The following is a 27640-nucleotide window of genomic DNA, read 5'->3' as shown; positions in this document are numbered from 1 at the left end:
TTTAAACCCCAAATTATCCTCTTGTGATCCTGGGCGATTCACTTAGTCATCCCTGCCTCGAGTTGTAAAAGTGGAGGTAATAACTTTACTGGTCGAGCCATTGTGAACATCGAGGAAGCTGTACATTATTTGGCACAGAGATGTGTTCAAAAGTGATCATTATTATGATCCCCGTGGTCCACAAGAAGTGCACAAGTGTTCAGGTACAAGGCCTGAACTAAAGAAATGAAAATGAAAGGAGGAAAGGACGGCTGAAGAGGGACTCATCCTTAGCGGATTGCGTAACTATCGTGGATAAAGCTAGATAAATCGCGAGGTTTCTCGCCAGGTGAGAGCCGCGGGCCTTTGCGCTGTCTCGGTGCCCTCGTTGCCCCTAACAACCGGCGGTCTTTACCTCTGACTGTAGGCGCCTGCGCTGCGCAGGAGCAGCAACATGGCTCTGAGCTCCTGGTCCCCTGAGCTGGGGTTCGGCGAGAAGGTGGTGCAGGCGACCGCTGTCTCCACGGGCCCCTCCCTGGAGTTATGCACTTTCCCCTCCACCCTGGGCTCCTCGGTCGCGGCTGCCGCCCTGGATCAGCTCTTTGTCGTGGGTGAGAAGCCCATGGGCTCCCCAAGGGACGTCTTCTCAGAAGTGATGCCTAAATGGCGCTCAGCAGGAACCCTCATGGGGACCTTCCTCCCAGAACCCAGGGCATCCCTGGCTAGGGCATAACGTTTTCTGGCTCCTTGGGACCCAGGGCTCAGCTCTGTGACTTGGCCCAGCTCACTAGTGGCTGGTGACAAATCCAAGTCACTGCCACTTGCCTGTGACCAGAGTGCCCACCTGCATTTTGATTATGCGTTTAATTTCAGCTTATCCCTTCTTGTCTTTTCTTAGCAAGTTAATTTCCTCCAACACTTTGCCATGGTAAACTGGAGAATTTAACAGGCAAATAAGAAACGGAGTGTTTAAGAAGCTCCTGTTGTATTAAGCAAGGAATTGTGTATTAGGCACAAATACTTTTTCTGCCAATAATTTCTGGACCCTCAGAAGGTTTTTCGTAGGAAAAAGCTTCCTTATGCTTTCGTGCCCTCAGTGTGAGTTATAAAATACGTAGTTTTCCAGCCAATTTGCAAGTGGGAACAAGCTTGTGATCATTCATTCCATGGGAGAAAGGAAAGGAGACAGCAGACAATGCCTGTCCCTCCATAAGTCACATTTGCTTGGAAACTCAGTAACTGATTTTCACTTGGTTTGAGAGCTTATTCATTAAGAGAATTCAGGTTCCCTGGAACAGAGGAACTGCTGTTTACTCTTCTGAGAGGTGAGGATGTCCACTAAAGGCATAGACTCTGGAGTCACACCACTTGTGTCTGAATCCAGTGATGGGCTCTGTGACCTTGAGCACATGACATGACCTCAAAGTCTTAGATTTCTTACCTGTGAAATGGGAATCATGAGGTTATAAGAATCAATTTAGATTACACATACGTGTAAGACATTAAACACATCAAACTCATCCCACACATGAGAATGCAGGCCTGGAATCCATTTAGACAGTATCTGTATAATGCAGTCATGACAGAGCCAAGGTGAGTAGAGTTTCCTCTGTTCTCTCTCCTCATCCTTTTATGTTTTCTTTTTTCCTTCCTTCCTTCCTTCCTTCTTCCCATTTTGCATGTATCTTGTCTTCCTTACCTTTGCAAGCATTTCCCAAGTGTCTCTTCTGTGTTTTCAATGTACAGTTTGTGAGAGAAAAGGTGATATCTTTCTTACATCAGTGGGGTTAGAAACTCCGCCTACATTATAACTACCAGTTTTATAATGTTTACTCTCATCCCATGATTAAAATATTGGCACAGAAGTGAAAATGACATAATGGGTTTTTAAAGAATTAAATGCTTTTTTTTTTGCAAAATACTACATTTAGTATATATGTATACAAATATGTGTATATATGAAAACATTCTTAAACCTACATTATGCACATGTTATATTTATCCCTTTCATAAATATTTGTTGAATTTTTTTGTCCTATCCTATACAGATCCCTTCTTTCTACTATGAGTGATACAAAGATGGAGTCTTAAGAGAACTTTGTCCTCAAGTAGCATAAAGTATATACCTAAATTAGAACACTGTAAAAATAATAGCAAGTACAAAAGAGATTTTTATTAAGTACTACAGAAATTCAGAGATGGAAAATGTAATTTTCAGTCGAGTAAGCATTTGAGCTAGATCTTATAGGGTTAAATCAGATTTGGACAGATAAATAAGTAATCTTAACTTTCAAATTTTTTTTTAGAACAATCACTGCAAAACGATTATTTTAAATGCAATGAAGAAGCTAGGACATTTCTTAAGGATGTTGCTGTCGCTGTTAAGAAATTGGTATTGTATTATCTATAAGAGCTACTTTGTCAATCTTCCACTTATTTCTTCCTCAAAGTTTAACTTAGTGCCAACTCTGTTCAAGGTACTTCAGTAGATGAATAGGGAAAATACTTGCCCTGAATGAAAATTTCTCTCATTTTACTAATTGCACCAGTGTGGATCAGCTGTGGATTGCTGCCCAGTTTCCCATACAGAGCACTAAATTAAGGACCTGTGCTCTGAATGAGGGCAAGCCTGCTCAGGAGAAATGACCTGGTGGTAACAGAGCTCAGTTCAGGGGTGGGCCACATGGGTAAAGGCTCACAACCCCAAGATGTGAGCATTGCTTAAAATCAGTAAGCAATGTCTCGGATAAATTGCACGTGTGGTGCCAGTTTTCTCAGGTCTCTAGAAGCAATTCCTTACAAAACAAATGAAAGATTATTTGGTACCTACTCTGTTGACATAGACAGTGCTTTTCACTGGAAACAAACAGGAACTCTTTCAGTTATATAAACTTGGCCCCATCAAAGAAATATTTTTAAAATTTCCTTTTGAAGTGTCACAAATGTGTCTCTTTGGCCCTGGATGATGTCTGTGATGCTTCCCCGGCAGGGTCAGAAGGGTGACATCTGTTCATTTGATTTAAAAATATTAAGGATCTACTACATATGAAGTATCTAAAAATGTGGAAATCTGGCTGTAAAGTAAGTGAGCTCAAGTCTACAGACTGAGAAAAGTTACTCTCATTACTTTGTGATCATATTTTAATGTAATTATATATAGTTGTGTATGTATACTACAGAATTATACTTTATAATCCCACTTAATTAAGTACATACATGTAAGCACTGAGAGTTTGCATTGTCCTGCACTACAGTCCTGTGGAAACCTTTTCCTCTGCTTTGTTCTTTTAGTTATGTCTTTCTCCAGGACTTAAAAGGGTCAAAATATTTATTGTGGCTTATTAAATTATCTAGTATGTCTCCGCTTAATATCTAAGCTGTGAAATCTCTTAAATAGGAATAAATCCTCCCATTTTTTTAAAGTAACACATTTTTGCTGTTATAAAAACATTATGGGTTTACTCTGGAAAATTTAGAAAAAAATAGATAAGCAAAAGAAAAGTAAAAAAAACCAGCATGAGCCCACCCTAAAATAATCACAGTTAACTCTTTGATCAATCTTTCCTATTTTCAGGATATAGAATGTACCTGTATTGAAGTTCATTTTTTACAGAAAAGTGATCAAACTAAATATATAATTATGCAGCCTGCTTTTTATTATTCATAAATTATAATGGCAATTTCTCAGTCCATAAAGTAACTATAGCCCTTATGATCTCTTATTTAAAAGAAGATTTATCTATTTTTTCCACTGTCAGATTTTTAGATGTTTTTCCTTTTTAAAATAGTCCCACCAATATAAAATTATAGGCTATTTGTTTGGATTTTTAGGTGTGTATAAGAAAACCATTTTTCTTTTTATGCCTGCGCATGCCTTTATAGGCATTTTCCATTCTTTAATTCAGTAAGTTTCTCAGTGTCACCCTTTTGTTGGAGTCTTTCCTTTTAAACTGATTGAAATTGCATATAAGGAATACATATACATAGGGAAAGATGATTTCTCAGTAGAAGAAAATCAGCAGAAATATAAAGATAAAATAACAGTGACACCTTAAAAACTGATTGTAGAATAATTATTTTTCCTGCTTTCTATTCCAAATAAAAATAATAGCAGAAGGCATTTAATGAAAAGCAAATTTTGATCTCTGAAAACATTTGCAGGACATTGTTTAGGAAATCAACCTTATATTTTAATGTCTTAACTTTTAAAATATGTAATTTAAATTTTCAGGAAGAAATGAGAAAAGCCACAATTGATCTTCTGGAAATTGAAAGCATGGAATTCAGCAGACTATATTTTCTACTGGAAACTCTTCCCACTGATGTTAGCAAAGAATTGGAAGGTACTTTTGAAGTTATCGACTCTAGAAATTTAGCTTATCTTACAAAATAGAGCTCAGTACTTGTAAAAAGTAAGTTTAATAGTTATTTCATATCAAAAATAACTAGGAAGAGTACACAACACAAATAAAATGAGATCCATAATCATTTTCCCTTACTTTGTAAGTGGAGGTAATATATGTGACTTGAATTTATGTAATTACTTATAAATAGGCTAAATATATATAGATCAGCCCATTCCAAATTGCTACTTATTGCTAGTTAAATTAGGCAGCTTGCCTGACCTAACCCACTACTCTGATTTCTGTCTCTATGAGTTGATTACTCTAGGTACCTCATGTTGGTGGAATCATGTTTGTCCGTTTGTGACTGGCTTATTTCACTTGGTATGTCATTAAGATTCATCGGTGTTGTAGCATGTGAAAGGATTTCCTTTCCTTTTAAGACTGAACAGGATTCCATTACATGCATATGCCACGTTTTGTTTTCCATTCATCCATAGATAGACCTGTGCATTGTTTCTATCTTTTGGTTATTATAAACAATGCTGCTACAAAAGAATAAAAATAATAATAAATGATGATGTTACAAACATGAGTGTGCAAATATCTGTTCAAGTCCCTGCTTCCAGTTCTTTTGGGTATAAATGCAGAAAGGAATTGCTGGATTGTATGTTAACATGGTAATTTTATGTTTAATTTTTTGAGAAGCTGCCATACTATTTTCCACAGCAGCTGCGCCATTTTACCTTCTCCTCCACAAAGCACAAGTGTTCCAATTTCTCCACATTCTTGCCAGCACTTACCATTTTCTTTTTTTTTTTAGAACAGTCACCTTTATGGGTATAAATTGGTATCTCATTGTGGTTTTGATTTGCATTTTCCTAATGATTAGTGATGTTGAGCATCTTTTCATGTGCTTATTGGCTATTGGTATATCTTCTTTGAATAAATGTCTGTTCAGGTCCTTTTTTCCTCTTTTAATCAGGCTGTTTATTTTGTTGTTGTTGAGCTGTGGGACTTCTTCATATACCCTGGATGTTAACCCCTTATCATAATATATGTGTGTGTGTGTGTGTGTGTGTGTGTATTTGCAAATATTTTGCCCCATTCGATGGGTTGCCTTATCACTCTTGTTAATAATGACTTCTGATACACAAACGTTTTTAACTTTCAGATAGTCCAGTATATCTATTTTTTCATTTGTTGCCTGTGCCTTGGGTGTCATATCCAAGAAATCACGGCTAAATCCAATGTTACGAAGATTTCCCCTATGTTTTCTCCGAAGAGTTTTGTCTTTTTCATTCTTACATTTAGGTCTTTGATCCATTTAGAGTTAAATTTTGTATTTGGTGTAAGATGAGGCTCCAACTCTATTTACCCAGTTGCCAGGAATGTTGGCTAAGGCTCGAAGCTCAGTTCCTCTGCAGGAATTGCTCTACGAAAGAGAAAGGCCTCACTGCAGGTTCCCCAAGTGCTGCCCACATTCAGTGATTGGTCACCAAGAGAGTACAAGGTCTACCTCCCTCGCTCAGTGTAGAACAACTCTGCCATGTCATCACAGCTCCAGAGCTCATCACCATTTAAGCCCCCCACCCCTGCCCAACCCTGATTTCCTCAGAGATGTTCCTAAGAGCTCTACATAATAAAATTTCTGCATACAAATTTAAAAATTTGTTTCCCAGGGAGCCCAACCTAAAATAGTGATCTGAATAAATAAAAACTGATTTTTGAAGTAGATGTTACCCATTTATTGCCTTGCAGCTCCAAATCTACCTTCATTGTCTGCTCTGTCATAAGGGAGATGGGCCCTGTGATGGGCCCTTTGCCAGCTGGTACAATGTTAAGCTTTGTCATCAGAGAGCACCAGAGGGACACTGGAGGAAAAAGGGGTTTTCTTCCCGGTCTCAGTGTGCCCAGCTTGGCTAGCTCCTGCAGTGCAGGCAGCTTCTCCCTTAGCGAGCACCAGTCCTTGGTGCCCAGCAGCTTCCTCCAATAACCCCTGGGCAGCTCCAAAGTAGATTGCTACCAGTGAGGCACCTCCCTGTAAACAGTTTCCCTGGTGTCCTTTGGGTGGTTTTGCAGTGAGTTCTAGAGTATGGCAATTCCCTGTGGACAGGTTTTCCTCAATGCCCCTAGACGCCAGGTTTCTAGTAAGTTCTGCCAGCCCAGCATTTCACAAATGTTCTTGCCATCCAGTGAGCCACCACCCTTTCCAATGAGGTCTGGATCTCAGGTCTGGAGGTGCTCCTTCCTGGAAGGCACTCTGTCTCAGCCATAGGGGTAATGCTGCTGCTTATGCCTGCTATTTCTGAATTCTTTAGAGTTCTCTTTACTGTCTTACTATTTATTCCTTCGTTACTCTAATCCTCTGTTACAGTTCATGATTCTTCATATTAAAATTCCCCTGTTCAATTTACTATAAGATTTCTATCTCTCAATTAGACTCTGAGTGATAAAGTCAGTTATAAAACAATATGCACGGTGTTAGTCTAGTCTGGCAGGGAAAATACAACAAACTCCTACATGCAGGGAAAAAAATTAAGACTTCAGAGAATCTGTGCTTAAGGCAGAATTAGGGATGTTTTTGTTTTATTTTCTTTGCTTTCTTTGCTGTCCATTTGGATTATTTTTATAAGCAGGAAAAATATTTTAGAAGGAAAAAAATACCATTCTAGTTTATAAAGTCCTTGGTACACACTGAATACTTAACCAAGTAAATTTAATTGGCCTTAATGTTTTAAAGCTTTGCTGCTAGGAGAATGGTCCTTGGATGAGTAGCGTCAGCATCACCTGAAAACTTGTTACAAAATGCAGAATCTTTAGGTCCACTTCAGACCTGCTATATCAAAATCTGTATTTCAGCAACATCTCCAGGTGATGCACGTGCATATTTGAGACATAAAATTTCAGAAGTCCTGCTACAATGAACAATGTAACTAGTAGCCTACAAAAAAATAATCTGGCGCTCTAGGGGAGCTACCAGTCCTTTTCTAGAGAATTTTTTTTTATAAGAAATGAGTAACCCACTACCCATTTCTAAATAGCAGTGTTCAAAAATTCATTTTACCATTTATCTATCAAGCACTGAGGTAATCCTTTGAAGTTATGTGATTATACACTAATTTGCTATTTATTAATGAATAATTATTTCTTTAATACACTCGATTCCCCAGAAAGCAGAGCCAGAGGCAATGGCTTTTGCACTATTGTTTTATTAGGAGATATAATCCACAGAGGAGGAGGATGGGATAAGAAGACCAAAGCAGGGAAACAGGAGAGTTGATATGGGTGGCAATATGTTGTTGACTGTCGCTGAAGGCAACTAAGTGTAAGAATATGCCCCAGGACACAGTGTTACCTCTTCTCAGGCACATCCAGGCACTGGCTCCTGTCCACCATTGGTCCCATTGGTCCAGTGCTTGTCACACTTCCCGCACTTTGGGTTACACATGCATGGGTGTGGGTGTCTAAAAAAGTCCGATGACAGAGGCGACAGGGAAGTCTTAGATAGGTGGGAAGTGGCTGTGACAGGCAGAAATCAGGTGCACCAAGTCTGAAGTTGTTCAGAGCTCATAGAAAGCTGGTCACCGACCATAGCAGCAGCTGAAATAAGGGAAATAATTGATAGGTAAGATTGAGAGGGTCCAAAGGAGTAAGTAAGAGGTGTCTGATACAGGAATACCAATTAGAGGAATATTTCAAATAAAGATATAATTTGTTTATGATTTTAAAAGTCAGTATCTACAGTTATGCTGTTTCTCAAATAATTGAGTAACATTTCTTCTACTTACTTTTAAGAATGTGTCAAGGATGCTCGAAGATTAAATCTTGTTGAGATAAATCAGTTACACACGAAAATTACAAGGATAAACAATGAAATAGAGTTTCTGAAGAAGAATATACTCAAACTGAAAAAAATTAATAAAGCTCTGGGGTAGGTACTTTTTTTATTTAGTCCTTGAGGGAATCAGAGTCTGAGGCTGAAGTGGGACATTTTTCCTAAAGGGTTTGTCCTCTGGTCTGAACTAGCGCAGTGCGAGTTAAGAGGCAGAGATCACTTATAGATGACCTGGACTGATGAGGGGTGTGGGATGGCTGCACAGAGCTCAGGAAAAAAGCAGAACATCTTTAACTACTGCAGCCAGGAGATCTGCAAAATTTCAGAGGCAATCTAGCTTCCCAACTCCTACCTCGCACCTCACCTCCAAAGGTAGAAACACACAGTGGTTGTCATTTGATTTTTAATAAAATTAAGTTTATAAGTCTCAACCACCAAAGCAAGAAATCTTGCCGGGTATTGTTTTGCAAATATAATATCAAACTAGATATACTATAATTAGTTTAGTTCCTTGAAAACATTCTTCTGAAGGGCTGAGAATGTAAATGGTTCTAGGTTTCATCTGCAATTAAATGAGAGCTGACACCTGTTAACTTCTTTCCTTTATCCCTCAGCTGTGTTGCCAGCACTTCACCTCTGTGGGCCTCATTTTCTCCATCTATAAAATGGGGCTTACCAATCTTGACTTTCCCACCCCATAGGGGAAGAGATCTATTCTGAAAGAAAACAAAACAAAACAAAACCATGAAGAATAACTCAGCACTGCAAGTCAATTTGCAAGACTAATATATAAATGTCAGATTTTCAGTTTGTTTAGAGTAAGAAATACTCGAAGAACCCTCATTAGAGTGAAAAAATCTTCTTAGGAAGTAAAATAATCAGAAGGTGGCTTGGTGGACAAGACATCAAAGCATCAGGAATTAGGTGGAGACCTCAAGACACGTTTCAAAAAGTAGGCCCTCAGAACGCCTATTCTGGCAGATGCTCCATGAAAAAGCAAGTTCGTGATCACATAAGTTTGAGAAAGAGTGCATACTCTAACTCCCTGTTAGGGATTCACAGTGCAGATTTGTGCATGGTGCATACTAGCCACAGTCACCAGAGACCACTGTATAAACTAGACTAGCGATTTCTAAATTAATAACAAGGAAGAGAAAACCCAGGCTGGAATACTCACCTCAGTTGGCCAGCACCTTCACCCCACTATAGACCAGTGATTCTCAAACTTGAGTGCTCATCAGAATCACCTGGAATGCTTGTTAAATCACAAAGTACTGGGACCTCCACCCAGATTTCCAATTTAGTAGGTCTGCGGAATAGGGGTAAGAATTTGTATTTCTAACAAGTTTCTAGATGATGCTGCTGCTGCTGGTCCTGACCACACTTTGAGAATCACTGCTCCAGAGAAGTCTTCATGGAAAGGCAAATTACAGACATAAGGTGGGTTGCCCAATGAGCTGGCATCATCAAGCTATAATCACTTTTCAAAGAAAGATGTCTGTCAGGGTGCCCACACGCTCTGATGGTGATCCTCTCCTGGACAGTCCTCAAAAACTGGACATGTGCAAGCTTTTTTGGGAGGAGGGGAGCTCCTTTGGTCCTGCATTTCATTTCTGAGAACTCTCTTCCCAACCTATCACAATACACCTAGTCAGTTTTTTTTTATTTGACTTGGTTTTTTTTTTGCTTTGCTTCCTTAAGGCTACTCAATCCTTAATTTGCTTCTTTCTTAGAAAGCTTCCTCTATTAAACCTGGGAAGCACCCGTTATCTGACCCCGTCTAGACTGGGCTGCTTTTAATTGCCTTTCTTTGCTGGAGTTGACTTTTGGAAAATGAACTTACCAACAACCTGTTTCCATTTTCCTGAGCCTTTGCATACAATCGCCCTGAACTAAAGTGTTTACCCTGGAGACTAGAAAAAGGAAAATGTGTTTACATTGTAGGAGCTTTGAAGAGGGAAAAATAGAAAAGGTACCAATTGTCCCTCCTCCAAACCTTTTATTATTAGCCCTGGGGCAGATGTTTCTCACAATCTTAAGGTTTTCCTCAAGTGGATGTGGACAGCAAGGGCTAGTAAGGTTAATGTCTCCTCTTGAACTCAGATTTGGCTGCAGCTGTGAGGAGATAGGTGGGTTCAAATTAGATATCAAGCACCCTCTGAGTGGTGAAGATGGACTCAGATCCCTTCTCCCCATCTCCTGTCCATCAGAGAACTACTAGCTTTCTCCTGAGCCCTCCCTGCAGGGCAGTGGTGTCAGAAGGCCGCTGGAGGGGTGGCGGGATGTTTATCTCTTTTTAGCTTCACTACATATCTCAGGATGATAAGATAGCTTTGGCAATGCTGCATATCAAACCAGTTTGGGCAGATTCCATTCACCTGTTCAAAACTATTTTTGAATCATTGTATGGTTTAAACCAAAACATCCCCATAGTGACTACCTGGTCTGTGAGAATGGGTGGGGGGAGGCAGGACTGCATGACACTTTTGCAGTGGTAAACAGTTGCCAGGTTAACACTTGTGTTTCCTTCTGTCCTTCATGTCAACCAAGGTTAGGCAATCACAAATACAACTCTAAAATAAGCATGCCTTACAATTTCCCTCTTTATGGTGATTTATCTCACCAAGTGGACGTTAAATTTCTTTCCTAAAAGCCGTCCTTTTCATGCCACGAACAATTCTTTCTCCTAGTGAACAGCAAGAGGAGATAGCGAGGCAGCATGAAAAGATTGTCCTGTCACTCAACCACGCAATGAAAGAAAAAGCCATTACCAGCATTTACATCAATGAGACTTACACCAAAATTAACTTGGAGAAGGAAGAAACAGAATTGCAAAAAAAATATATTCAAGAAGTAGAGGAGCAAATGGAAAAAGAAAAACAAGAATATTTGAAAAGAAAACAAAAATTGAATCAAGAAGTAAGTGACATGATTTTTTTTTATATACAGAATTGTACAGAATCAAGGGCAGGAAATGGGAAATAACTTATTCGTCCTCAAGGCTAGCAAGTGCTCCTTGCATTATCTTCTGCAGGAATAGACCAGAGACTCAGGGACACGGGAGCCCCATGGGGAGAACGCTTGATTGTAGAGCAGCATCTCAGTTCATGGGAAAGAATAATGTGAGTGACAGGCTTGCTAACACTAGGATGGTCCCTTGCTCACTTGCAGCCCGTTAGGGACAAGGAATTTGCTTCCATGTCATCCGAGGCCCTGTGTCTGCACAAAGGATCAGTGAGTTTAGCCCTGCTGGAGCTTGTGCCTCCTGCTGAATGAATCTGAGAGGAGAGGCCTGTAGAGGGGCTGTGCAGAGCCAAGTGTCCTGTAGACCGAATAAACAAAAACAAAACCAAAAAACCACATAGTCTAAAATTTGCAATTTGTGTTTCATTTGAGGACTTTTCTGAGGACTATAGCCCAGCAAGGCAGCCTCTCAGATAGCTAATAGGAACTGTTCCAAAGAGGTAAGGGAGGAGCCAGGATATAAAGGATCTTGCTTGGGAAAAACAAACAGGAGTTGAACCTCAAAAGATTACTGCTAATTACAAAAAACAGACATCTCAAGTTAATGACTTTAGTGCTTTCCTATGTATGGGAGGATGCAAAAGTCTGGGCTCATCGAAATCATTCCTTTGAGACACATCTTAACTATGTAGGGCCAGTATCCTGTTTTTCTCCACCCTCAGCACAGAGTCAGGAGGCAGCTGCAGTGGCTGATGGCTTGATGGTAGGCAACATTCTTTGTTTACCTGAATGGCAGGCAACATTTTTTTTCTGTCCACAGCCCCAACAAAGAAGAGTATTTTGAGACTAGAAATTTTGTGAGTGCCAGTGGGGATAATTTACTGCATCTTGAATTCTTAAGAATTCACCCTCAGAATGGCTTCTGATGGATTCCTCTTTGTTCTGCTTCCAGCTGCCCCAGGAGAAGCAGGGCTGTTTCTGTATTAGGTGTTCCCAGCAGGAGCCTTCTTTTCCCCCGTGCAGTGAGGGCCTGGCCCTGGATAAGCACTGCTGTTGAACTCCTGGTGCTGCCCAGTCCATCCCGGGAACTGGCATAAGGATAATGCAGAATTGAAATTGGACCTGGGCTTGCAACTCTGCTATATTATATACATATGAACGTTTGTTAAATTGCATTTCTTGAGTCAATTAAAATTTAGTGGAATACAATCTGGCAGTGATCAAATTTGGTTCTTATGATGATTGGTTTCATAAGACTGTTCATTAAGTTCCAGTCAGGTTTGAGAGTCTATATTCTTTACAGCGCCTGTCTCTTCAGAAACAGTTTTACACTAAAACCATGGATTATTTTTCTTGAGTAGAGATAACTCAGCCCTAATCATCTTTGGAATGGGCAGTTTGTGAAGTCCCCGGCAAGGAGTCTCTTGGTCAGTCTGCAGCCACTAAACAGAATTTGTAAAAGCCAAGCTTCCTGGACTTTTTCAGCAGTTGAAGCCAGCTGTTGGTCAGTGTTCCGGTGCTGGAATGAACTGAAATCCATGGCTCCTATCACTGGGCTAGACCTTACTTGGATTTATTGTTATTTTAATGAAATAGTGTCAGGGCAAAAACAACAATGCTGTGAGGACTTCATCTCCCACACTGTTTGCAGCCCTCTGCTGGGCTGTTCTCTCTGAGCAGTATAGAACACTCAACGCTGAAGCAGCGTACTTAAGTTATAGGGGCAAAAAGTGGGATGTGTCTGTGTGGACACAGCTGAGGGATGACTTGCAGGGTGCTGTGGGCAAGGAGTGGGGAGCCTTCTCCCTTTTGTTACTTCCCCTGGGTTTGAAACAATGGTCAGTGGTAGCATGGATCTGAGTTTTGCCCACCAGGAAGAAGCCTCCTCCAGGCAAGGATTTTGTCTGTTTTATTCATTGCTGAATCCTAGCACCATGATCCGTGCCTAGCATACCTGGTTCGTGGTAGGCACTCTGTCATGTTACTTTATTAAATGACTGAGTTTCTAACTTCATTTTAAGCCCTAAAGGGAAGTTTCTCCCATCTTTCTATTCTTTAACATAAATGTTAAAATACAAGAAAGAGAGCCTAGAGAGGCTTCAAATGGAATTTGAGAATGTGATAGTTTCTTCCTTTTGTGAACAGTGTTCCTCAGGGATCCACAAACTTTTTCTAAAAGGAGCCAGAGAGTAAATTAGGGTATTGTGGAACATATACAGTGTGGGTCGCAACTACTCAACTCTGCCACTTTAACACAAGTAATACCCAAATGAATAAGAGTGCTTTACAAAAACACATGGTGGCTGGATTTGGCCCATGGGTAGTAGTTTGTCTATACCCCTAGTCTATCTCCCTGGAAGAGGGCACCAGTTAGGATACTTTCAGATGGAAATAGCAGAAGCCCTGACTCAAACTGGCTTAAACAGTCAATAAGAGCATTTATTATCTCATAGTAGGAATTCCCAAGGAAAAGCAGACTCCAGGACTAGTTAACTAAGTGGCTCATCCCTCTTCTCCTCCATCCTTCATCATAAGGCTGATTTCCCTTATGGTCACAAGATGGCTGCCAGTGACAACTGGACTATATGCTTCCTTGTTCAACTAGAAAGAAGAAAACCTTTTCCAACCAAGGACATAAATCTTTTTGCTGTGTCTGATCCAGCAGGTTAAGACACTGCCTACCCCAGAACAACAACGGATCCTAAGGGAATACTGTGCCAGTGGGCTAGACCAGCTGGAGTGGATTATTAAGGAGTCAACCACTGATGTTCACTAAATGCACATGATATGCATGGTGACAGCCTGTTAATTCCCTTTACTCCCTATAAAAAAGGAAAAGCTGTTTATAGGTTCAGAGTCTTCAAACCCATAAGGTCTCCCCTAACACAAAACAAAATGTTTTTTGCTAATATTATTTCTATAGTTGCAAGACCTAAGACCTTGGGAGAAGGCTTAGGCCAAAGTATGAGCACAGAAGTTCAATTTTCAACAAAATGTATTGATCACAGAGTTTCATTCCTATGCAACTGTGCCCTGGGGCAGAGATAATTGATAATCTCATTCAGAGTAGCCACCTGGGGTGAATTTGCTGCTGGCTTTGATGGAAAACCACCCAAACATGTGTTTTCATAACTCTTTAATGCAGAGTTGAGTATGCTTTCTCAGGCCTTACTACTTAGTTACCTTGTTCTTGATAATTCATTTTGCCAGACAAATCATGATGGGTTTGATTTTGATAAGAAGGTGTGACCCACTTCAGTAGGGTCTGACAAGTAATCAGAATATGTTTGCTTTTAGTAAAATTGTTATTTATCACCAACGGGTCGGTGACTTTCTCAGAGTTCTTTGCCTGGAGTTGCAAATGCCAATCAAACGAAATGGGTTTAGGTGTAGCAGATCAGAAACTTGATTCAATGATCAAGGAATGGAGAAGGGAGAGCTTGTGCTCTGAAAATATCTTCTCCCTTAAGGGAGGGGAGTAAGGGAATTTTAAAGAGTAGGAGGCAGACGTCATCAGAGCTCTAGGAAAGGGGCAGAGATTTCCAGGGGCATGCGCAGTCTTTTGCTTCTTTGCACAGAGCATGAATTGTGCCTAGCAGAGTGCAAATCCTCCCTTTTGGCAGAGATCTTAGCATGGTGATGAAGCAAAGGTAACTTTCAAACACCTCCAGGTCTCATCCTCGCAGGCAACTCATTCCTGTGGTCAAGTCACAACCAGTTCAGGGCAGTTGACCACTGCGTATCTCTTAAGGCATAGCTGCAAAACATCTCTGCTGAATACCAGGTGCTTTTGAAACAGATAAATCGAGGCAAGGATCCATTAGCTCTCAGGGGCTGGTATGGATGGCAAAACGGTGGGTTGTTCAGGACTGTGAGCTTCCCTGTCTTCAATGATTTTGTTTTTGGTATGTTTTATTTCCCATTAAATAACGTGAATTTAGATTTCTGAATAATTCTTCATTCCTTCATTTGACTCTTCTGCTGTGCTTAGCACACTAAAATCTGGTAACTATTGCTGTAATGTTTTCTAGTAAATTTTACAATGGCAGTTACTTTCGTAATTTGCTATTAATGATCATTGTTTTATTGTTCTAAATTTACTATTTCAGCATTTTATAATTACACTTTGGTCGTTGTGGTTCATTATTTTTCCTTTGATGCGGTAAAATAAGCAAACCTGGTTGTTGTTTTTTTGAATTTGATAATATACTTAGATTGAATGTGGCATACTTATATTAAATATGAATTAGGTTGGCAAAATAGATTTCCTAAGCTGTGTTGTCTTAAGCTTTTTGATTGGTTGATTATGTTTGTCACTACAGATTGATGAATATAAAAAATTCTGTGAATTAAAGAGAAAGGAGACTTACAAAAAGAAGACAGAATTGGATGGATTAAAGCTTAAAATGAAAAAAATTAGAGAAACAATTACTACCAGCACAGGGGTAAGAAAGAAAAAACCGTATTTTTCAAGCTTGACCTAGGGCACCTCAGAGTACACTACCTTCAGTATAACTGGGAGCAGGTGATTTAGTACATCTTCATGACATTGAAAGGAGTTGATTTGAATTCAAATTCATGCCGTTCTGGGGAGAATGTTTTTGGCATCTTAACAGTTTCTGACTCTTAGTTTAAGTGTTATAATGCAATTGTGTTTTCTTCTTCAGGAATACGATGGAAGGAAGTGTGGAATGCTTTAGGTATAAATTGCATTTGATGGGCCAAAAAATTGTAAAAATGACTTTAAAAGATACATATAGAGCTGACTGAGTGCATGCAGAACAATATGTAACATTTCTGTGAGATTGCTTTATTTTACATAACAAAGTGAATGACTATGGGCAGGTTCCTCAATTCTGACTGTGTGATAGTAAAACAGTTTAGGCTCTCCATTTATATTGAGTACAGGAACATTAATATGGAAAGGGGACTATCTGTCTGTTTGAAGTAGAAAATACTTCCGAGTTCTGCACTTCTATTTTTTAAAAATTGATAAGATTGATTGAAAGCCAGTACTGTGGTGTTTTGTGAGGGTTATCTTTATTTTAAAGATAAGAGAACTGAAATTTATGGAGATGACTGTAACTAAAGAGACTGTAACACCACTTCTATGTTAATTAACAGAAACACCTGTTAATCTTCTATCACAATTAGTTGAATTAATGAATCTCTAGTGTATTTCTTCTCTCTGTATTAATTCCATGTAAAACTATATGGGGCAATAGTAACACTAAAATATCACATTTCTTATCAGAATGTTCAGTGAATTCCGTTATACTTTTTATAGGGTGGTTCTGATCATTGTAGTTATAATATATCTATTATGACATCCAATTATAAAACATTAGTAAAATTAAAAATTTTCCACAAATATGTGCATTTAAAAAGATCATTATTTTTAAATGTCGACATACTAAGGAAGCATGAGTCAGGCTAGGCTCAAAGGGGTTGTGTAAAACAGATTTTATCTGCATACCTTAGCTCGTATCTCCAGTTTGGGCCTCATAAATCATGTCAAGCACACCACAAACCTATCTTGGGAAGATGAAGTATACGTCCCTGAACCTGAACTCTAAAGACCTCTAAGGCCAAGTTAGACAAGGCTTGAGGTGGCAGGGATAAACTCACCTCCAGTGTCATTCTCCACCGCCTCCAGTGCAGCCTGCCCACCCCACCCCACCCCTCTTACCAGTAGAGAATAGTGTCTAAAGCATAAACTTCAATTGAAAAAATAAATAAATCATAAACTTCAGTGTCACAGAGACCTGGGTTTGAATCTTGGCTCTACCAGTGTGACGTTTCCTCACCTCTAAAATGGGGGTAATAATACTGCCTACATCTTAAGGGCGTTTGTGGAGATGGAATGAGGTTATGTCTGCAAGGCTTTTAGCTGAGTGCTTTGTATCTGGCACGGTTTTGTTGTTATTGCCTGAGATGGAAAAATAACATTTTTGGCTATGGTCTGAGACTACAGGGAATTTCAGGTTCATCTTGGTGTAGTGCTTTAAGTTTAGAAAACTCTGCAGCCAGGTCAAGCTAGTGTCGTGTTGGCAGAAAAGAATACTGGTGTGTGACTCTCAAGGTCCCCTCTGCCTCCAGGGCAGGGAGGACCGAGGGCTGGAGGTTACGGATGTCAGGCCGGATGGGCCTTCAGCATACAGTCATTAATCCTGAAGATTGGCCAGAGTCCTTTGGATATTCTGCTAATTTTTGATGGCAGTTCTAGGATTTCAGACCCCTGTTAACTTTGGAACTAGTTATAGCTCACAGGTTCAATCATGTGAGTGCTTTAGAGAAAAAACAGTTTGCGGGTGCTTTCACCCACCTGTCTCACCTGACATGACTGAGAGCACCTCTGTACCCCTGACAGGTGCTTCTCTGACCCCACATTGCTGGGGGTCCATGGTAGTTCTATGCCAGAGAGCAGAGGAATTTTTGATCAGTTTCTCTCTCAGCTCACTCTCCTTCACAAGCTGAAATGCAGACCTAAGCTCTGATAAGTTTGCCTTCTCTTTTCTTTATTCCAAAACTACATTGTAAAAATATCTATTTCACTATGAATTTTTTCCATCTATAATCATTTGAACATATTTTCACAGTAACCAATTTTACCATTTCCAAAATACTGATGGAAAACTAAGAAAAAATTTTTTCGGCGTGAACATAGCTGCCAACTAAGGCAAAAGACCAAATTTGTTTCGACTTTTGTATAATTAATCCTCATTCTAGTATCCTCGAATAATACTTTGAAAATAATTATGAAAATGTATATCTAATTTTAAAATAGTAGTCAAAATGAACTTACGTCTTGAGAATTGTTTTTATAGTTTCCACGTTCCTATTGCTATAATTGGTTGTTCTCACTCCCAAATTTTGTTTTCTTTTCTGATGATTTCAGGATTATTTCTGTCCCAATTTTTTTTTTGTTAATTAGTCTAATGGCTGCTTTTTACTTTAACTAAAGGACACCCCCCCCATGTAAAAGTTGAGCGGGTGATACATGAATATTTAGTGAGTTGAACTGCTGTCATGAATCATGTGGTGATGATTGAGTGCCATAATTTTACTGAATTTTCAACAGGTTCTTAGTGATGACAATTTAAAGATAGCACAATTACACGAATCAATAAGATTTTGGGAACAACAAGCTGAAGACATTAAGAAATCCTGTAAGGACCTGGAAGACAAAGTGTGAGTATAATACTTTATTTTTACTGAAGCATTTCCAGATGTTATGTTCCTTTCATTTAAAAAAATTTAATATCAGATGAAAATTATATTTTCTTAGTTTGCTAAAATTTGTGTGATTGTCAGTTTTATGGAGCCTCCTCTTCATTTTGAAATTAACCAGTCTTTCAGATGATCAAGAGGGAAAATTGAGGATGTGGTTAGTCAGGAAAAGGGAGGGACTTCTGGGTATGTACTACCCTCACTTCGGTTCCTGACTCCCTACAAATATGCCCTCTGGGGAAGGCACTGCCATAAAGCTATAAAGTCAACTAACCAAGTTGTTACAGTTGTTCTTAGTCAAGGGGACTTAGAGAACGTAAGAAAATACAGGGAAACCTCAGAGTGAAAACTTTTACCTATGAGACTAGAACCAGAAACGTAAGGAAATAGTCCATCTGTCCCAAGGCCCACAGTCTTTGCCTCCTTCCACAAACATGTCCATACCTCTCTCTTTATCTACGTGCTGTGTTCTCTTCTTGGTGACCCCATGGCTAAGTACAGCCATGCCAAACCCTCTGAGTTTGTTGCCAGTGACTAAGTTATTTTCCCGTCGCAGAAAGAATTCAGAGATGGCACATGGAGGTTAAGAGAGTAAAGTGGGGATTTTTTAAGGGATAGATAGTACACTCTTGAGGGGAGAGCGGACAGGCTCAGGTGAGCGGCTGCCCTGAGCTTCTTTGACAAGTTGGTTACACAGGGTGTAAAGATGAATGGTTGGAATATTCATCTTTACACACTGGGGAAGGAAAGGTTTGGGGTTGCATTCCTAGATTTTTATCCCAATTCCACCTTCCCAAAGAGAGGAGGGATTTTTATCCTTATTTAGTGTGGATCAGAAGTGTCATGTCATGGGTGCATGATGGGTACTTCTCATCTGCAAGGCTAGTTTTATTGAAATGAGGGTATAATGAGCAAAAGGTTACATCCAGACCTTCCTACCTTTTCGCATCTTTCTTTGTTGGCCTCCAGGCAACTTGTCACCCCAAAATAGGTGACTGCTTATCATCCCAGAGGTTCCTGCTTTTCTTTCTCTGCCCAGGGAACCCTGTTGTTTACATGGTGTTTGGTTTCCTGCCCTGTGCCCCTCCTTTTTGCCCAGTTCCTGCCATTTGGCCTGCGTCCTCCTTTCTCTGCTCATATCTGGCTATCTGCTTGCTCTAACAGGTTTACCTGTCAGAGTTCCATCTGTCTTTAGAGACTGTGACATACTCTTTCCCAGGAGAGTTCCCAAATTTCCCATCAAAAGCTGTTTGGCTCAGCTCTTGACAGGAAGGTGGGGCCTTTTAATGTAAATATGGCTTTTGGGTTTACCCCCAGGGTTTGCTGAGAGTTTAAAAGACAGATTGTGGGCTGATCAGATTCCCCAAGAGACAAGTAATTTCACATGTGGGATCCTGTTGTGCTCATTTCTACATAGGTTTTCATGTATTGTGATTAAAATTATGTCCTTGAAAATAGCAATTGCACAGTACAATGCCTACTCTACCATCACCAGTCCATAAAATAGGCAATAATCTTTACATTCAGTACCAGATTTAAAAATGGAAACTCAAGTAATACACCACCTAAGACTCAGAATAAAAAATCTTTTTCTTTGAAAGTGATTTGATAGTTTTAGTTGATACGTAATTTTTACAAACTAGGTAAAGAATCAACATGGAAAATACAGATTAGCTCTTAAATTATTTCTAAGAGTTATAATTAAAAACCATCCACCCTGATGTTTTATTTATAAGCAGCCTTCATGTTGGCTAACTTATTTTAAATATATTTTCAAGGAGGAAATGGAGATTCATTGATCTTTTATTTTGAATGGCTCGTTTTATTCCCTCAATCCCTTTTCAAGAGTTTTCACGTGAAGTCTCACTGAGGAAAAGCACTTTTGACTAATTGGGTGACTGGGGATATGTTTACCCCCTTTTATTAAAAAAAATTTACTTTTTCCTCTTTGTTATTTGGCAAATAAAGAGAATTTTCTGTATTTTTATTTTCTCAGTTCATTTTCTCTATCTTTGGAGGTGGGGAGAGGCAGCTCAGTTCTTACCTGGTGAATTTGAAGAATCAAAGTTTTATAACAAACATGTGATTCTTTAAGAATAAATTATATTAGAAACTAAAATAATTTGCTCAAGTCATCTTCCTTTTAACCTATAAGTCTTAATTCCTTCCCCCTCACGCCATGAAATCTTTACCTTGCAAACTCATTACCTATTTTAAGGTCAAAGTATTGAGGAAAAACAAAAATTACTCAACTACAAGTTTACATTCTCTATGTGGACAGTGGAGAGTGCTTCAAAGTCTCCACAAGTCCACAGGAGGCATTGATAGTTTAATCCTTGTTCTTTGTTATTATTGATACCCAGCATGATGTGTTTGCATAATAAAGGCAAATCAGTGCCTATCTTTCTAAATGCTTTGCTCTTTCTTTGCTATTCAGCTGGTTTTCCGCACATGGGAAGTGGGGGGGCTGGAAGCTAAATGTTGTGTATAAATGACATCCAGTTTGTGAGTCAGAGTATATACTTGCCATTACAGTGCAGGAAGCTATACGAATTATGGATGCTTTTCTAAAACGGCTGAGATGGTTTCAAAATTATCAAGGTTACTAATGACTTCTATCCTACCAAATTTTAGTTATCTGGTCAATTCCTTAGAGATTTTGAATTCTTAGTAGTTTGACACAGATGCTCACTTTTACCTTATTGAAATACTTTCTTCACTTGGCTTCCCAAACATCACATTCTCTTATTTCACTCATTACACTGCTCCTTCTTAGGACCCTTTACTTGTTCCAGTTCTTCTTTCAACTCAAAATTTTGGAGTTCTAAGCCCTTCAGTAGTCTCTATTCTCTACTCATACTCTCCATACATGATTTCATTCAGCCTCATACTTTGTTACCCCAGTGACTCCCAAATTTACATATCCAGCCTTGATCTCTAAATGCATATAGTCTCTAGCTTATTTGACCTTTCTACTTGGAGGATATCTCAAATATAATGTGTCCCAAACAGAATTCTTAATTTCTCATCTCCTTGAAATAGTTCATCTTTCAGTCTTTCATGTTACCGTGTACCTAGTTACTCCAGCCAAAAACTAAGACTCATCCACCATTCCTGTTTTCTCCACTACCTGACCCTAACCCAAATCTAACTCCATCCAAATCCAAATGCAAATTCATTTTCAAAAGTAAATCCAACTATTTCTCACCACCTCCACCAATACAACCTTAGTCTGAGCCACCATTATTTCTTCTGATCCACTGCCATAAACTTCTACATAGTCTCTCTTCCTACACTGTTGTCTTTCTTCACTGAGTAGCCAGAGTCATCTTTATAAGATGTTGATCAGTTCATGTCACTCTTCTCCTTAAAAAAATCATCCCCTGTTTCCCTTCAAAATAAAATCTGAACTTTTGCCTTGTTCTCAAGACCCTACATGATCTGGACTCTGTTCTACCTCTTCAGCTTTCTTGTACTCCTGTCTTCAGCAAATACATCAGCCTCATTCCTATCTTAGGATATCATCACCTGCTGTTCCTTCTACATGAAAAGCTCTTCCTTCAGAGCATCATATATCTGATTCCTTGTCATCCTTCAGGTCTTTCACAAGTTATACCAGGAAGTGTTCAGTAACCACCTGTCTAAGGTACTTTCCTCACTCTCAGGATTTCTCTATCCTTTACCCTACTTTGTGATCTTTGGAGCACTTAATGCTATCTGAAATTTATGTGTATTTTTGATAACTCACTTATATTCTGACTACTCCACTAGAGTGCAATTTTCGTGAGGGTAGAGACTTTGCCTGTGCTGTATCTCTAGTACTTATAACCCTTGCAGAGTGCACATGTTTAAAAATTGCTTCTTAATATATAAATAAGTATTAATAGATCAATTCAAATAGTAAAATTTTTGTTTATTTTAATGAATTGTAAATAAATATGTTGCATAGGGAGATGGGGCCTGGAAGTTTCTGATGTCATAAGTAAATGTGGCTTTGCAGGAAAACATGTCCTCATAGAAATTTACTTGGCTTTCTTTGTTCATAGGGTTTTTTTTAGGAATAACAAGGAAGACCTGGATGATTCATCTAATTGTGAAAAAAGTGAATTATTGCTAAAAATAAAACAGGTAGGAAGATAGATATGATGGTTTTAAGATTATAATAGTATTTTAATTTTAGTTAACATTTTAATTGTAAGAAATGTGAGATTTTCCAAAAGTAGCATTTTCATTAACTCATAATAATCATAATCATTCATAGTAATTGATTTAAAGATTTGATCAGCAAACTGGAAGACAGGGTATTGGAGATCATCCAAGCTAAACAAAAAAAAAATTTTTTTTTAAAATGAGTGTAGACTGAGAGACCTCTGAGACAACATTAAGTGTACTAACATTCACATTATAGGGGTCTCAGAAAGAGAGAAAGGGGCAGAGAGCATAACTGAAGAAATACGGCTGAAAACTTCCCTAACCTAGGAAAGAAAACAGACATCTAAGTCCAGGAAGCACAGACCAAAATGAAACACAATGAACACAAACAAAATGAACATAGAGGTCTACACCAAGGCACAATGTAATTTAAATCGCAAAAATTAAAGATAAAGAGAGAATCTTAAAAGCAGCAAGGGAAAAGCAATTAGCTATGTACAAGGAAACTCCCATAAGACTGTCGGCTGACTTTTCACTGGAAACTTTGCAGGCCAGAAGGAAGTGGAATAATATATTTAAAATGATAAAAGGAAAAAACCTACAACCAAGAACACTCTACCCAGCAAGGCTGTTATTCAGATTTGAATAAGAGATAAAGAGTTTTACAGATAAGCAAAAGCTGAAAGAATTCAGCAACACTATACCCACTTTACAAGAAACATTCAAGAGATTTCTCTAAGTGGAAAAGAAAAGACCACAACTAAAAGTATGAAAATTATGAAAGGAGAAATCTCATTGTTAAAGACAAACATACAGTAAAGGTAGTAGATCAACTACTTCAAAAGCTAATAGAAAGGTTAAGAGGCAAAAGTTAAGGGGTACACAAAACAAAAAAATTAAAATATGTCAAAAACATTAAATATGATAGAGGGGGAGTAAAAATACAGGGTTTTAGAATGAGTTCAAACTTAAGATCAACTTAATCACTCACACACACACACACACACTCATATATATATATAAGTTGTTATATATAAACTTCATGCTAACCACAGACCAAAAAATCTATAATAGGTACACACAAAAAAGAAAATAATCCAAACATAACACTAAAGATAGTCATCAAATCACAAGGAAAGAGAGCAAAAGAAGAAAGGAACAAAAAAGGACTACCAAAGCAAACAGAAAACAATCAACAAAATGGCAAAAAGTACATACCTATCAATAATTACCTGAAATGCAAATGGACTAAATACTCCAATCAGAAGACATAGAACAGCTGGTAGATTAAAAATAAAAAAGATCGTTATGTATGCTGCCTACAAGAGACTCACTTCAGATCTAAAGACAGACACAGACTGAAAGTGAGAGCATGGGAGAGGGTGTTCAGTGTAAATGGAAACAAAGAGAAAGCTGGGATAGCAATACTTATATCAGACAAATAGGCTTTAGAACAAAGACTGTAACAAGAGGCAAAGAAGGACATTACATACAGACAAAGGGATCGATCTAACAAGAAGAACTAACAATTGAAATACATATGCACCCAACATAGGTGCACCTAAATACTATTTCTAAAAGAGAAACAAACGCCTATGTTTATTGCAGCATTATTTACAATAGCCAAAATATGGGTGCAACCTAAATTCCCATTAGTAGATGAATGGATAAAAAATATGTGACGTACATATACATATATGTACACAATAGAATATTTCTCAGTCATAAAGAAGAATGAAATCTTGCTATTTGAAACAATGTGGTTGGGCCTGGAGGATATTATGCTAAGTGAAATAAGTCAGAGAAAGACAAATACCACATGATTTCACTTATGCGTGGAATGTAATAAACAAAATGAATTAATAAACATAACAGATACAGACTCTAGATGCAGAGAATAGGTTGTTCCCAGAGGGGAGGAGGTGGGGGTGTGAGTAAGATATGTAAGGGAGGTTAAGAGGTACCGACTTCCAGTTATAAAATAAATAAGTCTTGAGGATGAAATGTACAGCATGAGGAATATGGTCAATAACATAATAACTTCATATAGTGACAGATGGTAACTAGACTTATCGTGGTGGTCATTTTGTAATGTATAAAAATATCAAATCACTATGTTGTGCATTTGAAACTAACATAGTATTGTAGGTCAATTATACTTAAATAAAACAAAAACAAAACAATTTAAAAGAGTTATCACAAGGGAAAACCATTTTTTTCTTTTTTCTTTGTGTCAGTATGAGATGATGAATGTTATTTAAACTTATTGTGGTAATCATCTCACAATATACAGAAATCAAATCATAATGCTGTATACCTTAACTTACATAGTGTTGTATGCTAATTATATCTCAATGAAACTGGAAAAATATTTAATTTAAAAAAGATTTTATCCACTCCCTGAATGCTTTAAAATTATGAAAAAGTCAAAGTTGTCCATGTGAAGATGTATAACTTTTCTGGTAAATTTTCATGTGGGTATGGTTATTTTACATTAGGAATACCCTTGTCTAAGGCACATTTTTACGTGAATTATTTAGGTAAAATAGTACCTTTCTGCTGTTATATGATATCTGTGATGTGTAGCAACCTGTACTGCATTTAATAATGTTAGTAAAATATTTGAGTCAGATTAAGTTCCCAGGAGAATTCTCTAGACATTTTTTTTAACTCAGGTTAAAAGAAATATCATGACATAAGTAAGTAATCATGGGTATAACCAAGATTTATCCACAAGATATTCAGTGAAGCATTCATTATGATTGTTGAACAATTGAGGAGGGGGATACAAGTGAAGTCCAATAAAAGGGCCTTGATTAAATGTCATAGTTCACAATATATTATCCAGTGACAAATATGATATAAAACAGTACACATAATGACCTCATTTATATATGTATATATACAAGTACACATGCACACCAGACATAAGTGAAATTCTTCTTGCTCCTTGCATTGAAAGTGAAATGTCCTTGGTATCTCCTTCCCACTCCCTCATATATACATACTTAATTTCAGTAGCCCAGGACTTGTAGTGTCAGGTACCCTCTGCCTACATTCTCTATCTTGGTTTTGTCCCCACATCAACTAGGGTGTAAAGTTCATCCCTTTCGCTAGTCTCTAAAAGAAATTTAGTAACAGTAATATCTATTGCAAACTTTGTTGGAAATTTGAGTGATCATGGGGAGGAATCCAATTGCAGAGCACAAAGTACCTATTCACCTCCTTTCTTTCTCTTGCAGTTCCTCATGCATCGTCTTGCTGTAGGATGCAACAACACCCCATACCCTTCTTGTCTCTGTTACAAACCATACCTTCACCCTCCATCTGAAGCCTGCACCCATGCCTTGAGGCAGGGTAGTTCTCTGCTGGAAGCATGATTTGTACCAGTTAAACTGTTTCCATTTTTGGTTTTGAGTTGTCAGCATTAGGGATAGCTTACCTCCAGGCTACACCTACTCTGATTCTTTCAGTTGCAAGGATACTGAAAGATAGAAACTAAACAAGGTTAGTTGGTTGGTTGATTGGTTGGTTTTTTAAAGTTTTCTTTCACTCTCCAGGCAAAGGATTTTTTTTCCTTTCCATTTACTCACTAGTCTAGGAACTGTTAGGCAGCCTTCAGATGTTAGCTCCATGGTTTCCAGACCTCATGACTGTCTGAATAGTCCAGGACCCCTAAACTGGCATGACTTGCTTGGTCAAAGGGACAAATACAGAGGAGTTTCCTTTTAATCCATAGCCCTCAGTCAAATTCTATGAGTATAAATGAGTGACCACCTCAAAGGGAGCATTTATTTATTATTTCCGCTGAACCATTTATTATTTCCACTGGGATGAAAACTGGACTCTTGCTGACATCCAGTCTTCATGAGTTACAGGAGGCAAGTTCAATGATGACACAAAATTCTATTCTAAGTTTAACTTTTGTTATGAAATACTACGAATATACAGAGCAGTATATACATTGTAAGTGTATAGTCTTTATGTACATACCTACCTTTTGATAAATGCAATTTATTAATTTTAATGAAGTCCAGTTTATCAGTTTTTACCTTTTTGGCTTATGCTTTTTATTATCCATGTCATAAGGATATTCTTTCTCCTACATGATCTTCCAGAAGCTTTATTGTTTGCCTTTTCACTTTAAGGACTACAAGTCATCTGGAGTATGTGTGTGTGTGTTTGTGTGCATGTGAGTATGCACGCACTCACGTGCTGTGAAATGGTGGTCAAGATTCATATTTTTCCCTAAAGTTGTCCAATTAACTAGCACCATTAAGTGAAAAAATGGTCCATTCTTCCACTATACTGCAGTGGCACTTTCGTCATAAATGAAGTGTGGATCATAAAAACCTCATAAATATGTGTGTGGATCTGTAGACTCTCTATTGTATTCATTTGGGTTGAGTCTCTCCTTGCATGAAGACCATACACTCTTATTAGTAGCTTTAAAATAATCCTGTATATTTAGTAGTATAAATCCTTCAACTTTGTCCTTCTTCAAGATTGGTTCCATTATTCTTGGTCCTTTGAATTTCTATCAGTCTGTCAAGTCCTGCCAAAAAAACCTGTTTGGATTTTGACTGGGGTTGAATTAAACCTATAGATGAATTTGGGGAGGATTTCGCATTTTGATAATATTGAAGCTTCCATTCCATGAACATGGTATATCTTTCATTTATCTTAGATCTTTTTTGTTCTCTCTGATCTAGTTATTCAATTTAACTATGATATGACCAGGTTTTCCTTTTTTATTTATCCTGCTTGGGATTTTATGGGCATCTTAAATCTGTGAATACCTGTATTTTATAAGTTCTGCAAAATTCTCAGCCATTTATCTGTTCATGTATTTCTTATGTCCCATTATTTTTCTGAGACCCCAATTATATATATGCAATTATACATACTAATATTCATATCCTCCCTGTATCTTTCTCTTTTCTATATTTTCTACTTTTTGTCTCCTGCTGAATTCTAGGTAGAATGGTCTTATTTCAGTTCTTAATTTTGGTTATTACATTTTTCAGTTGGTAATTTTTAAATCTGCTTTGTCACTCTTTACTGTTTCTGATTCCTTGCCATATTTTTCAACCATGTCTAATATTTCTTTGATCATAGTAAACACAGTATTTTT

The 27640-nt window shown here is 38.2% G+C and overlaps 1 protein-coding gene across 4 annotated transcripts in view; it reads left to right on the top strand.

Annotated features, from left to right (window-relative positions):
* The first annotated feature begins 421 nt into the window (after positions 1 to 421).
* CCDC175 (coiled-coil domain containing 175) overlaps positions 422 to 27640 on the top strand; it is a 57207-nt gene continuing 29988 nt past the window's right edge. For all 4 annotated transcript variants that reach the window (XM_072963133.1, XM_072963134.1, XM_031679101.2 and 1 more), the window contains exons 1-8: positions 422 to 590; positions 2286 to 2371; positions 4211 to 4322; positions 8121 to 8256; positions 10851 to 11079; positions 15447 to 15569; positions 18206 to 18315; positions 22401 to 22482. In XM_072963133.1, coding sequence (XP_072819234.1) covers positions 434 to 590; positions 2286 to 2371; positions 4211 to 4322; positions 8121 to 8256; positions 10851 to 11079; positions 15447 to 15569; positions 18206 to 18315; positions 22401 to 22482 — 1035 coding nt within the window. In that variant the 5' untranslated portion in view covers positions 422 to 433. The remainder of the gene's footprint in view (positions 591 to 2285; positions 2372 to 4210; positions 4323 to 8120; positions 8257 to 10850; positions 11080 to 15446; positions 15570 to 18205; positions 18316 to 22400; positions 22483 to 27640) is intronic.

Source organism: Vicugna pacos, chromosome 6, assembly GCF_048564905.1.
Source record: "Vicugna pacos chromosome 6, VicPac4, whole genome shotgun sequence".
Lineage (NCBI taxonomy): Eukaryota > Metazoa > Chordata > Mammalia > Artiodactyla > Camelidae > Vicugna > Vicugna pacos.
Note: the sequence above shows the minus strand (reverse complement) of the source record. Positions and strands in the feature narration are given on the sequence as shown.